We start from the raw sequence: 16,256 nt of genomic DNA on the forward strand, positions 1-16,256 counted from the left end.
ACTCTGAAAAACAAACTGAGGGTTCTAGAGGGGAGGGGGGTGGGAGGATGGGTTAGCCTGGTGATGGGTATTGAGGAGGGCACATTCTGCATGGAGCACTGGGTGTTATGCACAAACAATGAATCATGGAACACTACATCTAAAACTAATGATGTAATGTATGGGGATTAACATAAGAATAAAAAAAAATTAAAAAAAATAACAGGAATAATAAAAAGAGCACCCAGCCTTTATGGACCTCCTCTGATATGCTCAGGAATCATTCCAATTAGACCTCCCGAGAGTCCCGTGAGGTCATCTCTTTTGCTAGGATGCCAGTTCACAGGTGAGGGAACAGACAGAGGGAAGTCAAGTGCCTTCCCCAAGTTCATGGAGCGTGTGGGACACAGCGAGGCGTGACTGCAGCCCAGGTCTGGGCTCTCAACCCCTGCATGGCTCCAGCAAGTTCTTACAATACACTCTCAAGACATTTTCTTCCTTTCTTTTTCATTGTTAGGCCATTTCTGCGAATAGCAGTTTCAGCAGGAGAAGCGAAAAGAAACAACAAAAAAAATCAAACCCGTAAGAAATACATTTCAGTTACAAAAACCCTTGGGTGAACTTAAAAAAAGAAAATAAACAACCAAGCGAAGGCTGAACGAGTGCTGTGAACTTTTCTCTTTTATGTTTATTGTACATTTGGTGGAGGAGCAATGTTATCCAAACAGATACAGATCTCAAACCAGGGCCTTGAGGGATGATGACCCCGTGGAAGTTTCTGGAAGTTTATGAGAGTAGGTAGAAGACCTAGGGGGAGGGGCGCCTGGGTGGCTCAGTCGTTAAGCATCTGCCTTCGGCTCAGGTCATAAACCCAGGGTCCTGGGATGGAGCCCCGTGTCGGGCTCCCTGCTCAGCGGGAAGCCTGCTTCTCCCTCTCCCACTCCCCCTGCTTGTGTTCCCTCTCTCACTGTGTCTCTATCAAATAAATAAATAAAATCTTAAAAAAAAAAAAAGGCCTAGGGGGAGGCACCCCAGCTTATCTAATGCTTGCTCTGTGACCTTACACAAACCACTCCATGGCAGTGCCTCAGTTTGCCCATCTGTAAAATGATGGGTGGTTCCTGCTTGGGTGCTTTTTGGCTTCTATGAAATTATGATTTTAATTCCTAAAGAGGAGAAAGACTTGTCCCAGCTTCTAAATATGGACCAATTTCACTCTATTCATGTTTTCGGGTCCCCTCTTCATTCCCTTCCCCGTCTGAAAAACTAAGCTCAGCTGACGTCTTCCATTCTGAAACACACACAGAGTAGTTTGAGAGTTTATTTCTCCTCTGGAACAACTTGAAAAAAAGTTAATAGGAAGCACATGGGCATGGTGTGTGAGCGTTCTGTGCGTTTGTGTTTGAAAAAAATACTTAAGGAGGACTATGTCAGGCTTGCAAAATGCCTGGGCTGTCTCATGAGCAGCTTATGGCCATTAGCATTAGACTGAAGGCAGTTAATTGGGACAGAGTCCAGCTGCTGCCACAGCCCTTCTGGCATCTGGGCCACAAGGACGATAAGAAAATAACCTGGATGGGAACAGAGCAGGTGATGTTTTTCAATTTGTGAAGGACTGGTAGGGATTGAGGTGGGGAGGCAGGGTGTAGGCCAGGGCTCATCCATGAAGAATCGTCTTCTAGAAGGTTCTATGAGAGGAGGGAGGGCAGGATGGTGTGAGGGTTGTGTGCCTGGGCTCTGGAGTAAAACCGTCTGGCTTGAAATCCCACTGCCACCGCCATGTGACCTTAGGCATGTTACTTTACCAATTTGTGCCTCAGCTTCCCCATCTGTAAGATGGGGATAACGACAGAACCTATGTCATAGGGCTATTGGGAGGATGAAGGGGAATAGTGTATGGTGTATACGCAGCTTAGGATGCTATACAGAGTCCTGAAGGAGTCCCGGAAAGAGCACTTGGAGGAATCAGCACAGGCTCTGGAATTCTAGAAACCCAACTCTGAATTCCCAGCTCTGAACACTTATTGGCTGTGTGATCTTGGGTAGGTCACTTCCCCTCTCTGAGCCTCGCTTTCATCATGTGTAAAGCAGAGGTGATGGCACCCTCAGCATGGGGCTCCTGTAAGGACCAGAGAAGAAATAACATATTCTATACATCCTGGTCCGGGGAGGGGGGTGGTTCCTGCTTTGCTTTCCAATCTCATCCTCCCTACTCACTGCCCCCAGATTCATGATTCTCCTTTGGGAGAGCCTCCAGGTGCTCAAGTAGCTGGCTCCTTTTCGTCACTCAGGTCTCCCTAACCACCTGGGTGATACCAACCACCACTTCCCTCGTCACTGCCCATCGCACTGCTCTGTCTTTGTCCTTCACAAGCTCTATCAAAATTAGTAATAGTCTGCTTATTTGTTAATTGATTATTGTCTGTCTCTCTCTATGAGGGACTGTCATTGTTGATGGCTGTGCCCCCCAGGGCCTAAAAGGGTGCCAGGCATAGAACTTGTACTCAATAATACACACTGAAAGAATGATGGATGGAGAGCCACTCCTACATGAACGAACGCACTTCTTATCCTGCAGAGCAGGAGGTGGGTGTCAGAATGGGGGAGGGGGGGATGTGTTTTCCCTTCAACCTCCACAGCCTTAGAAGTCCTGAGGCAGTAAGTCCCATCTCTATTTGCAGAGCTAGTAACACTGGCCTGAGAGTGATCCAAATGCAAGTTCAAGGTCATGTCTGCACAAGTCTTTATTATCAGGATTGGTGCCAAAATTCACTTCCCGCTTAAAGATGGGTCCCAGCAGCTTGTACCCTTCAGTGGGACTCAGGCCACTGTGGGGAGCCAGAGGTGACAGCAGAAGTGGAGAAGAGAGTGAGAGAGCATGCACGGGCTTTGGGTGAGGCTGGGGGACGGGATTCTGCCAGACCACTAAGAGGCTCGACACGGTCGGTTTCATTGCATGTGCAGTAAAATCTAAACCAGCACCAATGCTTTGCCATGAAGACTGTATAAGATGATCCCCACAAGACCATGTGGCACAGGGTAAGTGTGTGGTCAGTGTTAGCTGACAGTGTCACCAGCAAACTCTGATGCGGGCCTTTACGAGGAAGCTATTGCAAGGGCCGGGCATCAATGCGCTTCAGCCCCTTTCTCTACACATACTCCAAGATCATCTGCTGTCCCTTCGCAATGTTTTTCGCTGAAAGGCTGCCCTTGGTATCCATTTTTATTGTTTCCTTAATTCCTCAATAAAAAATTTAAAAAGATAAAGTGACAAGACTTGCAAATAGTTTTGTTTTTTTTTTAAGGGAAGTACAATCACTCATTAGCCCACGGCCTTGTCATAACTCCTTCATTCTTGCATATTACTTTTCAGATCCTTGATGGTCATTTTTATCAGCTTTCATCAAGGGAAAAAAATACCAGGAGGAGGATCCCCCAAATTACTGCCACCAGCCCTCTGCTCCACGCATCAGCCCCAACATCCCAGCTCCCAAGGGGCTGTAAGAAGGGAAGGGGTCCTCGGTTGGTCAAAGAGCGGAGGTGGGGACAGAAGAATCCGGTAAGCCAGTTGCTTAGGGGATGTGGGATGGGAATAACTACACACTGGACTTTTCTTCCCTAAGGCGACCCTAGGGTGATGGGGAGCGTTGAACCTCCTGCATGGAATTACAGCTTCTTTACCTGCCTGCCCCAAACTCCCACCACGAGTCTACGAGGGACTTGCCTTTTCTATCACACTTAAATCAAAACCAGCTCCTCCCACAGCCCTCAGGACCCTGCATGATTTGGCTCTGTTCTCTGACTCTCTCGTCCCACATCACCTGACCCTGCTCCAGCCTCACTGGTCTCTGTTCTGTGCCACAAACATACCAAGACCTTTCCCCGCATACAGCTTTTGCACAGGCCATTCCCTCTGCCTGGAATGCTCTTCCTCCAGGTCTACGCAGGGCTGGCTCTGCCTCACCCTTTGGGTCTCTGTCCAATGTCATCTCTTCAGAGTCTTCCCTGATGACTCCCTCCACAATTACATATCCCACCATTCCTGACCCTTCAATGGCCCATCACTTTCTACCCAAACACCATGTTTATTTGTTTCACGGCATTCAACCTCTTCCAAAATCAGCTGGTTTATTTGTTGCCTTGTTTATTGTCACTCTCTCCCTCCTGCCATGTACTTGCTATGAGGGCAGATCTCATATCTATTCTGTTCTGTCTGCTGCTCTAACTCCTCGAGATAGATTCTGGCACATAGTAGGTGCTCAAGAAATCTGGCAAGTAAATAAATGAATGACTGACCACCTAACTTAGACAGTGCCTTAGACATGGACAGGAAGTGGCCGCAGCGCCACACTGACCGTGCATCTGGTAGGTGTACGGGCTCTGTCCAGTGGGTGGGGTGCTGAAGCCGGAGCCGTAGCTGAGGAATCCACTCTGGCTGGGGGAATGGTTCAAGCTGTCTTCTGTCTTGATGCCTTGGAAGGAGGAAAAAGAAGCACCGGGGACACATGATTAGGATGCTTCCCTGTCACTTACAGAAGAACTACTGAGTCAAGACAGCACACAATTTTATCAGCTTCTAAACCAGGAGCTACAAACTGGTAGTTTGTCAGGCAAAGTTAAGTCTATAGATGTATTTTGCTTGGCCTGCATATTTTTAAGGAAAATCTGAAATGAGTTGCTTTTGTTTAAAAATCAGGAGATTTCACCAAAAAATCTGGACTTAGGGCTTCAATTGAGCAACAAGATGGTCCAGCAACACCATGCCTGCATTCCCATGGGAAGGCAGACTGTCCCTGTAGGTTCCCCAGGTCACCACAAATTCTGCACTGTCTCTGAGACATTAATGCTTGTTTTAAGGTGCTATTTTTTTGTTGCAGTTGTATTTTTTTTTTTTTTTTACATACTAGGACATTGTCAAAAGTGGGAAAGGGAAAGGCAGGTCAAGAGAGGCTCATATTTTGCACATGCAATCAGCTTCATGGTTCCGCCTGGCTCTGAGGGTAGCGAGTTTTCAACCTCCTACTCTATGGAGTAGTGCCATGTATGGTTAATGTCCAGCAGGATTTGGGAGGAATGTGTCAAATGAACCATCCTTCCTCTGTAAAGATGACTTCCACTCTTACTGCTCGGGGAGCCTGTTTCTCCAAAAGCCACAGTTAAAAATGTGTCCCCTCTCCAGCCAAAGTCTGACATGCTTCCCCAAAGCACAGGCACTGATTCTATGAGCAACAGGCTAGAGAAGGGACTGTATTGAGGGAGGGGGCCTGATCCATCATCAGTAGCCTACATATTGTATCTTTATTGAAAATGTAATAAACTGTTTATCTTACAGGTGTCAAATAGTATCTTAAAATTGTTTACATCTCGGGGCGCCTGGGTGGCTCAGTCGTTAAGCGTCTGCCTTCGGCTCAGGTCATGATCCCAGGGTCCTGGGATCGAGCCCCGCATCGGGCTCCCTGCTCAGCCGGGAGCCTGCTTCTCCCTCTCCCACTCCCCCTGCTTGTGTTTCCTCTCTCACTGTGTCTCTGTCAAATAAATAAATAAAATCTTAAAAAAAAAACTGTTTACATCTCTTCCAAGGACATTTCTAGTTCTGGGTCCAGTTTTGTAACTGTGGTTCCTTCCTTTTCACCCATTCAGTCTTGTGAATGAAGACAATGTTTCCAAACCATGAGGGAGCAAAGGAAAGAAGGAGGAAAGTCCCTGCTTTTTACACCCAGAAACTTTTCTGGAAGAAAAGCCCACCCTTGCATTTTAGAGGCAGCACTGAGGCTGGCCCACTGTTCTCTCTTGAGCAGAACAGGAAGATGTCAAAGGATTCTGTAAGATAAACACATGGTGAAGTCTATTGTGATCAGAGTATTGAGTTCTTTCTCTTGGTTCCTGAGTTTCCAATGTCACCCACCATCAGATGCCAACAGATTCACTGCCTGTTTGGGCAGATTCCTGCTTCTCTGTTAAGAAATTCAGATGTACTCAGGTAGATTGAAAAAACACGACCACAATATTTTGCACCTCCTCTTGTCAAGAGGTAGAGTCTATTTTCACCTCCTAGAATCTCCACTGGCCTTGTGACTTGTTTTGACTGGTACAAGTGGCTGAGTGATGGGGGTTTTGGAGACTAGGCGTCAAGTGGCTTTGAAGCTTCTACCTCTGCCCTTCTGGAAACCTGACACCAGCATGCTGTGAGCAAGCACAGGATTAAAGGCCAGGTTGAAAGAGAGGCTCAGCCATGCCAGCCGACTTGCCAGCCAAATACAGGTGCGTGAGAGAGACCAGGGGAGACCAGGAGAAAGCCCATCCAGTCAACCCAAAGAAGCCCAGAAATAATATATCAGAGTGTTGTTTTAAGTGATTAAGTTCTGGGTATAATAGATAAACAAGTTGTGGTACAGTCAAATAATGGAATATTATACAGCAGTGAAAATGAATGAATTCTAGCGGCATGCATGAAGAGGGATAAATGTCACAGACATAAGTTGGGTGGAAAAAGCAAGTGTCAAAAAAATGGATACTAGGGGCACCTGGGTGGCTCAGTCAGTTGAGCGTCCGACTCTTGATTTCAGCTCAGGTCATGATCTCAGGGTCATGGGATTGAGCCCCGTGTCAGGCTCTATGCTGGGCATGGAGCCTGCTTAGGATTCTCTCTCTCCTTTTCCCTCTGCCCCTCCTACCCCCCACCCCCACCCCGGGATGGCTTGCACTCTCTCGCTCTCAAAAAAAGAATGGCTACTAAAAGAAACAGTGTACATAAAGTTGTAAAACATGCAAAATAATACTCTACATAAGCCCATGGCCAAAAGTGACCTGCTGCCTGTTTTTGAAAATAAAGTTTTACTGGAACAGACACATCTATTCATTCACATACTATGGCTCCTTCTGCATTACAATGGAACAGTTGAGTAGTTGTGATAGACAGTGTAATGCCTGCAAAGCTAAAAATATTTATTGTCAGGCTCTTCACAGAAAAAATTTGCTGACCTCTATTCTACATAAAGAAATGCAGAGAAATGATAAACATCAAATCCAGGAATGTGGGTATCTCTGAGTAGAAAGGAAAATAACCTTTTGTTTTTTACTTCAAGTTGGATGGTCAGTTCATGGGCATTTATAGTATTACTCTTTACGCTTTTACAGATGCCTCAAATGTTGCATAATAAACTGAGGAAAAACATATTCAATACCCCTAACCTCCTTCCCTCTAGTTTGTTCACATGTGTTATTTCCTTGAAGCTGTTTCAACAAAAGTAAATAATGCTATTTGCCAAGCGTCAATGAGCAAAGTTTCCTAACAAGATTCAACAAGGTTTGTCCAGACAATGAGCAAACACTGCTTGCTTGGGCATAGGCATATGTGAAGGCAAAGAGCTTTTCATCTTCCCTGTCACTATTCAGTGACATGAACACTCCAGGTGTGTGTGGCAGCCTGGCCCCTGCAGCACTGATTGAGCCCTTCCCTTGGGCCGGCCCTGTGAGCTAAGCCCTTCATATCGATCAAGGGCTGACAAACTATGGTCGGTGGACCAAACCTGACTCACTTCCTGTTTGTGTAAATAAAGTTTTATTGGAACACAGACACACCCATTCGTTTACATATTGTCTGGCTGCTTTCACACTACGGTGGTAGAGTTGAATAGCTGTGACCGAGGCTGTATGGTCCACAAAGCCAGAAATAACCATCAGGACCTTTACAGAAAATGGCAGCTGACCTCTGATACAGATAGTCTCATTTAATCTTCACAATAACCGGGAGGAGGCCAGACTTGGTATCACTCCCACTGTATGAATGAGGAAACAGAGATGGCTTGCCCAGTGTGTTAGGACCAGCAAGTGGCAGAGGTGCCGTGTGAGCCCGGGACATGTGCTCGTACCACCTGCCATGCTTTGTCTGGGAACAAGGCTACTTTTCTCTTTTACACCGAAAAATACTATGGCTTCGTTTTCTCTGGCTGTCAGCCAGGTGGGGTAACTTAGGGTGATTATATCACGAGTCTTCCAGCACAGGAGGGACAGAAAGTTGGAAATGGTGCCCACACCTGTTGGTGGAGGTCTGTCACTGGTAATCCCCCAGCATTTACGGGATGTAGGCTTGGGCAGCGGAGCTCAGTGGTTAAGAGCTTGGGCTCTAGGGCCAGGCTGCCTGGGTTTAATGCCACCAACCAGCTGGGCGACCTGGGCAATTTATTTACCCTCCCTGGTAAGGACACAGAGCACTGAGGGACCAGGGGTGGCAGCCACTCCACGCTGGTGACTATTACCAACGCCTGGCCTGTTGCTCTCCCAGGACACATCACTCCTATCTCTAGAATTGCTCCTGTATCTGTCTCCCTCAGTCTGTGCACTGTCCTGCCCCAGGCCTCCACCATCACCCCGTCTACCTGCTCCCTCGGTCTCCCACTGGCCTGACTGCTTCCCTCTTCCTTCCCTCTGATCCAGGCTCCCCACAGTGGCCAAAGTGATCTTGAAAAAACCCAGACTGTAGAATATAGCCCTCTGCTTATAAACCCGCCAATGAGTTCCCGTTTCACTTGCAATAAAATCCCAAATGCTTCTCAGGCCTTGAGGGTTCTGCCTACCTCTCCTACCTCATCCCCCACTGTGCTTCAGCTACTGGGCTTGTTGGACTCGCCAAATTCCTCTCCGTCTCAGGGGCCTTCCCATGGGTGGTCCCCCTGCCTGGATGCTGTCTCAGTTCTTAGCTGAATCAGCTCCTCATCTAAAAGACCTCCCTGATGCCGGATCCTAGATGAAGTCTTCCTTCTTCTGTTTTTTCTCATGACCTACTTCTCTGCCTTATATCACGCATCATAGTTTGAAACACATAAAGATTTTTACATCTTTAATTTTTTTTTCTCCTTTTAGGCTGGGGGTTGCAAACTCAAATGTCTTCAGAGGACCGGCAGAAAATTCAAATGAGTCATGTGGGCTGGGTGGGGAGCATGATGAATTTAGGCTAATGGGGTCAGCCCTACTCAGAGCCACCTATTCCCAACACAGAAACTGTGGGCTCAGTGTTGCCTGATCATCTCTCTTTTTAAAGACATTAGAAATATAAATTTTTATGTTAGCATTTCACATTATAAAATGGGCAATTTTTAAAACGCCAAGTGTATTTTATAGGTTAAGAGAGCTACCCACATTACCCATTGGCTTTTCAGCCTCTGTTCCAGACTATAAGCTCCAGGGAGGGCCCATTCTGCTTTTTGACCTCTGTGTGCCTAGCACATGACCCAATGTCATGAAGGAATGAAGGAATGAATGAATGATAAATGAACACATGAACAGAGAAGTAGAGAGGGAGAAAAGGGAGGAAAAAAAATACAAGATTGGGTCTCTGCACTCAAGCCACACCACCTGGTTGGGAAGATGACATGAGACATTAATGTAACAGTTGAGGAAACTGAGGCATGGGCAGATCAGAGGCAGCTGGGCCTGGAAGCTAGGTCTCCTGCCTACCAATCCGACCTTCTGTCCACTAGACATCTGTGGTTTCTATCTGCCCCCTCCTGCTCCCCTATCTCACATTCAGGTCGGTTCTTTTTCTTGTGTGAGTTTGCTCTAACTCTTGGTTCCATGTGGCCCAATGTGGCCTATCCAGAGCATTCTATCTTTTCTGCCCCAGTGTCTGGGTCAGCTATGGCTTTGGAAGTCCAGTCGGAGGAATCCCCAGGATGGTGCAGAAAGTCCTGGATGAGAGAAGCTCTCTTTTGGGGGGGAGTTACAACTTGGAACTGCTGGGGCTGGCTTTAGTACCCCAGTGGGAGGGCCTGTCTGAGACTGAAGCTTAACCTTCCAAAGGAAAGCAGAGAGACTGATGCCTCATATTATCACTTGAGTACCTGGATTTAGCTCTGCCTGAAGCTAGTACCCTAAGATGTTCAGCTGTGTTTGCAATAAACACCCTTATTTCCTTAAGCTAATTAACACTGGGTTTTTGTCATTTGCTACCAAAAGGTTTTTGGTTGATACATCAGTTAAGATGGGCAGGACTACCATGAGTAACAGCCAGAGGCAGTGTGATGGTTAATTTTATGTGTCACCCTCAGTGGGCCACAACGTGCCCAAACATTTGGTCAAACATTATTCTGGGTGTATCTGTGTGAGAGCATCTCTGAAGGAGATTAACATTTGAATCTGTAGACTGAATAAAGCAGATTGCCCTCCCTAATGTGGATGGGCCTCATCTCACCAATTGAAGACCCAAATAGAACAAAAAGGCTGAGTAAGAGGGGACTCCTTCTGCCTGAGTGCTTGAGCTGGGACATGGGTCTTTTCCTGCCTTCAGACCGGAGCTGAAAAGTCAGCCCTTCTTGAGTCTTGGGCCTGTCTGCTTTTAGACCAGAACTGACACCATCAGCCCTCTTGTTCTCAGGCCTTTGGACTCAAACTGGAATGACACCTTTGGCTTTCCTGGGTCTCCAGTTTGCCGACTGCAGATCTTGTAACTTCTCAGCCTCCATAATTGGGTGAACGAATTCCTATGATACCTCTCTCTCTTTAGATATAGATGTAGAGACATAGATATCTTCATTCCATTGGTTCTTCTTCTCTGGAGAACCCTGACCGGTACAGACAGGGGCAGGTGAGCATGGGTGGTGGGCCAGGCTCACTGACTCTCTGGTTCTTAGCAGGAAGGTTCTCACAGTCAAGGCCTGTAGGTCTGTTGTTTTTGTCTTCCTGGCATCCATTAATTTTCCTTTGAGAGAACCATCTCTCCTTCAGATACAATCCACATGCTTCAGCCTCCTTATTTCTCACACTTTGACCTCCTGGCCTAGACTGAAACATGGTCACGTGACCCAGTCTGGGACAACAAGGGCTGCGAGGGATTCTGGTGGGACTGCTGGGCAAGAGGCGCTCTCCTTCCACTGGGTGTGGAGCGCTGAACGGATACAGACCCAGAGTGATGGGCACTATCTTTGCTGCCACATGGGAAGAACCTTTGTGGGACTGGCGCCAACTCAGAGGAAAACATCTGAACCTGGAGCAGGATGTGGTACTCCTTTTGACAGCATCTGAGCACCTGGATCCAGCCACACTTGATGTTAACTGTACCTCTAGATTTCTCAGTATGTGAATCATTAAATTTCCATTTTTCCTAAGCCAGCTTGGGTTAAGTTTCTTAGTCTTGCAATCAAAAGAGGTCATGATATAGTTCGTTGAACTAGAACCATATTTAAATATGTCTGTCTTTTCCCTCTATTTCCAACCCAAAATTAGCCTGGCTGCATCTGCCATTTCGCATTTAACTGAGGCAACAGGACAGAAGAAAGACCATGATGTTGGGGACCCCAGCGGGAAAGCCAGGGCTTGGTCTGGTACTCACTGTAAGAAGGGATTCCATAGGCTTGTGCTGGAGGTGGGTAGGTGGTGTAGGGGGCAGCTTGCTGGATCCCCGCACTGTACTGTGTCTGGCCGTAGGCTGCCATGGCCGTGGCAGGCTGGCTGGGCAGGATGTGTGGGCAAGGTCTGCATGGAAAGAGAGAAGATTAATCCAAACCCAGCCCAGCATCCCTTCCTCCTTATTTTCCTTTGGGTATTTGCTCTTTCCAGGGCAGAGGCAACTTACGTGTTCATCAAATCCCATTTCATTTTCCTCTTCCTGAGCACCAGGAAGATTTTACTTCTTGTCTGCCTTGCAGTCAGATTCCACCATGTGACCGGATTCTGCCCCATAGAATGTATAAGCCTCTCCCAGTTCTGGCCAATAAAACCATCCCCTGCGACCCTCCTGTCCTCTCTCCTCTTTGGGTGGCAACTGTCAAGACTGAGGTGGCAGAGCTATAGTATGGATTATCTCCCGGATCCTGCGTCAGCATGTAGAGGACACCTGCCCTGGGGAGTTTCATTTAATCCACACTGAACTTTCAGTGAGTAAGAAATAAGCCTCTGTTGTGTGACGTCACTGGGTCCACACCACTGATGACTGCAGCCTATCTGTCCTATCTTATCTACCCTTAGACACCTTCCCAATTGATGTCCTGCTCTTAGCCAAGGGGTGGACTTGTGATGGAAGAGCATCCAATCAGATTCTGTCTTGGGGATTTAAATCTTGGGCTGAATAGTTCACTCCAGCAGCTACACTCCAAAGACCCTGTCTTTTCATTCCTTCCTATTGCTTGGATCACAGAAGCTGTCCTTTTCTTGGTCTTTTCCAAGGTCTGATTATTCTGCTTTCACTTACACTGGAAGCTACTCCAGATTTTCCAGGAAAGTCCTTTTGGGATGACATCAGCTGGAGCCTATAGTCTGTTACATGCAACCCAGGGACACAAATGAATTCTCTCCATGGTGAATGACAGGTTCCATAAAGGCCTAGGATTTAAAGGGCCACCTCCTAAGACATCTGTAATGGGTGCTTCCAACCACTGTGTTCTTACCACAGGCTCGAATTTTGTCTCATAGACCTGATACATGCAGTGTATCTCATTGGATGCTCACATCAGCTCTTTGGGGTAGGGCTTCTTGTAACTCCCATTTTTGAGAAGAGGAAACCAAAGCTCAGAGACCTGAAGTCACAGCTAGAAAGTGGGGGAATTTAGAATTTAAACTCGGACTCCGACTCCAGAGTCCACACTTGTAACTGTGCTGCTTCTCACTTAGAGGACTGAGCTTGACCCAGCCCTATAGGCAGCAATAAGTAAAGTCAAGGTGGGTTGTTCTAGCAGGAAGGGGACAAGATGGTGGCCCAGGAGCCATACGTGGTCCAGGGATCCATGGATATAATTTCTTTGGCTAGTGCAGTTATTGATTTTTTAAAATTTGAATTCATCACTATTATTTTCAAACCATGAGGTTTCTCTCTTCCTCCCTCTCTCTCTCTCTCTCTCTCACACACACCTCTACAAAGCAGAAGCTTTAGCAAGCCTAGGTCTGTACCCCTGTATGACTTTATCAACCCATCTGAGCAGCGACCACTTCTCTATTACACTCCGTCTGCAACAGCCCCTACAGGGTCCGCCTCCTTTAGTAATGAAAACAGCTAAAAATGTTTGTGCCTATTACGTACCAGGGACTGTCCTAATTCCTTTCTGCGTATTGGCTCATTTAAACCTCGTAACAATTATGACAACCCCTGGAGGCAGTTCCTATTCCTATTCCCAGGTTACAGATAAGAAAACGGAGGCCGAGAGAGAGACTAAGGAACCTACCAAACGCGCACAGCTGATGCAGAGGCCATGCCCTTCACCAGTCCCTGGTGCCAGTCTCTCCTGTGAGCTCCCACACCTGGACACTAGGGCCATCTGTACCCCACATCCCGTATCTAGCTGCTCTAACCAGAGAGCCTGCCAGTAGATGGTAATGAGATCCCCAACTCCAGGTCGGGTTCCATTCTGGTTACATCTCTTTAGTTAAAACTTGTTCGTTTCCGGAACTCCTCCTCTATAAGAAGGCTCATGGCAGGTGTGAGATGGGTATAAAACTTTACGGAATTACAAAAAGATGTTCTCCTGCCCTTCCTTTCGACTACTACTGTGATAGAAGGTGGGGGAACTTGTTCCAAAGTGCGTGACAAACTCATTTGACTTGGAGACGCCAGACCCAGTAGTCCTGGAGGGTTTCATCCACCAGTGTCCCACTCGGTGCAGCACCTGAGGGTGAGTGCCGAGGGTCGGCACTTAGTGCTGAGCACAGAACCTTATCTGACCCTGCTCCCAATTTACACCTGTCCTTGGAACCAGAAGGCGCTCCACTCCGGTTTCCCATCAGAAGCCCTTTCCCCCTTGAGAAAGAGGAGCAGAACCCCGAGACCTTGAAGAGAAGTTTAGATACATTTGACAGACCTCTGTTGCTACTAACAACCCCCAAAACATCTGCAGGGAAAGGAAGGCCGAGAAAGTGTGCTCCTTCTAAGCAGCTTCTCCAGTGTTGTCAAGGGAAGCGCACGTCCACATCAGGAGGAGAGGACCCTCTAGACCGAGGGCGCCTTGGCCACCAGGCCGGGCCCACCACAGGGCCTCCCACACTGCGGGCTGCAGGTGGGCAGCTCCCCGAGGGCTCTCAGTGAGCCGTGGCCATCAGGGAGCTCCCTCTGCCCCTTGCACACCGCTGGTGGCGCATTGATGTTGACCGCCCATGTGAGGGGGGTCTCTGCTTTACTGGCCTGTCTCCTCCCCTCGATGGGCAGCTCCCCGAGGGCAAGGGCCCCACCTCACCCATCTCCGGGACTCGGGGTCCCATGCGGAATGTGGCCTGAAGGAGTGCTGGGTGGGTGTTGGCACCGGAAGAGAGGATGAAAGAGGGAGGAGAGGGGCAAAGGCGAGAGGGAGGCAGAGAGAGCAGGACAGGGAGGCAAGGAGGAGACAGACTAGAGAAGGGAGGAGAAAGGAAGGAGGAAGGCAGGGATGAAGGGAGGACGGGAAGAACTGAGAAAGAGTCTGCCCGGGAAAGGAGAGGAAGGGGAGGGAAAGAGAAGGAAAGACTAACAAAAAGAACAAAGAGAAGAAGGGCGAAAACAGCCAACACTCAACACTCTGCTCCAGGCTCCATCCCAAGCCCTTCTGAATGTTCTAGCTCATTTCATGGGGCAGGCATCGTGATGGTCCCCCTCTTCCGGATGGGGAGACTGAGGCCCGTGAGGTGGAGTTGCGTGCTCCAGGTGGCTCAGCTGGGAAGTGCTGGTGCTGGGACTCCCCTCCGGGACTCTGGCCCCAGAGCCTCTGCCCAGCAAGGGGGAGAAAGGGACAGAGGCAGAAGGAGCTGGGCCAGGGTGCTCACCTTGCGAAGAGCTGAGACACACTCGGAGAGGCCGATGTGGTGATGCCTGGAGGGAAAAGAAAAATTGGAAGGGCTTTAGCTTCAGAGTGATGACCCACAGAAGCTGTGACTTTAGACGCTGACCTGAGTGGGAAGAAACTCAGAGAATTGCTGCCAGGGACTTTCTCAACCACAAAAGCTCATCCAAGGCACAACATTTGAGCACTTCCCTTCTTGAAAACCCTTTCTGGATGACTTCTCTCTCCAGGTACTAGTTGAAGGACTACACGTAAAGAGCCTATAGCATCTTGAAACATCAGAGTAGAACACTCTCCCTTACCCCTTGCATGGATGGGGACACTGAGGCCAAAGGGACAGAAAGAACATGCTCGAGTAAGGTCACATAATTAGAGAGCAGCACAGCTGGGACCTGAACCAGGTTTCCTGACTCCCAGGCTGGTGCCATTCCCACTCCTGGATGGAGAACTGCTCCCTTCCCTGCCTCAAAGGCAACCCCAAGAACCCAAGAATGGCAGACACCAGTTGATTTTGATTATCCGACATTCATTTCCCTTCTTCTGATGACATCTTGATGTTCTTCCTCTCCCACCCTCGTTTCGGTCCATGGGGTTCAGGTGGGGCTGGCCCCAGTACTTAGGGGAAGGCACGTCTTGACTCATCTCCTAGGCTCCAGCTAGGGTGTGGAGCAGGAAGACAGAAGAGGCCTGAGCTGATTCAAGTGTATCCCTCGGCCCACAGCATGTGACTGTCAGTGGGAGATAATAATGCAAGAGGTGACAAACAGTTGATGGAATTAAGCTGGGAGGGAGATTTTCAAGAGGCTAATTTTACAAATGGACAGTCCACTGGGGACTGTGCTCTGTCATCTTTAACACTGCAACTCAATGTCCTCACGGGGAAGCCCTGGCAAATACTAGATAACATGTTTTCTTTTTTTTTTTTTTTTTTTTAAAGATTTATTTATTTATTTGAGAGAGCGAGAATGAGAGAGAGAGAGTACATGAGAGGGGGGAGGGTTAGAGGGAGAAGCAGGCTCCCCGCCGAGCAGGGAGCCCGATGCGGGACTCGATCCCGGGACTCCAGGATCATGACCTGAGCCGAAGGCAGTCGCTTAACCGACTGAGCCACCCAGGCGCCCCGATAACATGTTTTCTGATCGTACCAACCTGCCGATTCACACTCCCTCGTGTGCAGGCAGCGCCTATGTCCTGGGGTACGTGGCTGGGGGCACCTCTGCCTCCTGAGAAATGCTCCAAGGTCTCCAGAGCTCTGAGCCTCTCTCACCCCCGAAGTTGGAGGCTCAGAACAGCAACCTGCAATTCCAACTCTGTCACTCAGTAGCAGTGAGAGTTTGGGCAGCTTGCCTAGTGTCTCTGGACCTCAGAGTTCCCTCCTGTGAAATGGGGAACAATTGATCCCACTAGGATGTGTGTGGATAAAAGAGACGATGATAACGTCCGTCATTTATCCAGGGCCTGTTATGTACCACGCTCTCTGCTAAGTCTGTTACCTGGATTAGTAACTGTTAATCCTCATAATCACCCCATGAGGAGGGTTCT

At 48.3% G+C, this 16,256-nt stretch overlaps 1 protein-coding gene across 1 annotated transcript in view; it reads right to left on the reverse strand.

Annotated features, from left to right (window-relative positions):
- EYA2 (EYA transcriptional coactivator and phosphatase 2) overlaps nucleotides 1-16,256 on the reverse strand; it is a 209,175-nt gene that overhangs the window by 120,519 nt on the left and 72,400 nt on the right. Inside the window, exons 3-5 of the mRNA XM_081832260.1 lie at nucleotides 14,698-14,743; nucleotides 11,306-11,448; nucleotides 4,335-4,451 (exon numbers count right to left, since the gene is read on the reverse strand). Coding sequence (XP_081688386.1) covers nucleotides 4,335-4,451; nucleotides 11,306-11,448; nucleotides 14,698-14,743 — 306 coding nt within the window. The remainder of the gene's footprint in view (nucleotides 1-4,334; nucleotides 4,452-11,305; nucleotides 11,449-14,697; nucleotides 14,744-16,256) is intronic.

This window comes from Leptonychotes weddellii, chromosome 10, assembly GCF_054177405.1.
Source record: "Leptonychotes weddellii isolate Sample4059 chromosome 10, ASM5417740v2, whole genome shotgun sequence".
Lineage (NCBI taxonomy): Eukaryota > Metazoa > Chordata > Mammalia > Carnivora > Phocidae > Leptonychotes > Leptonychotes weddellii.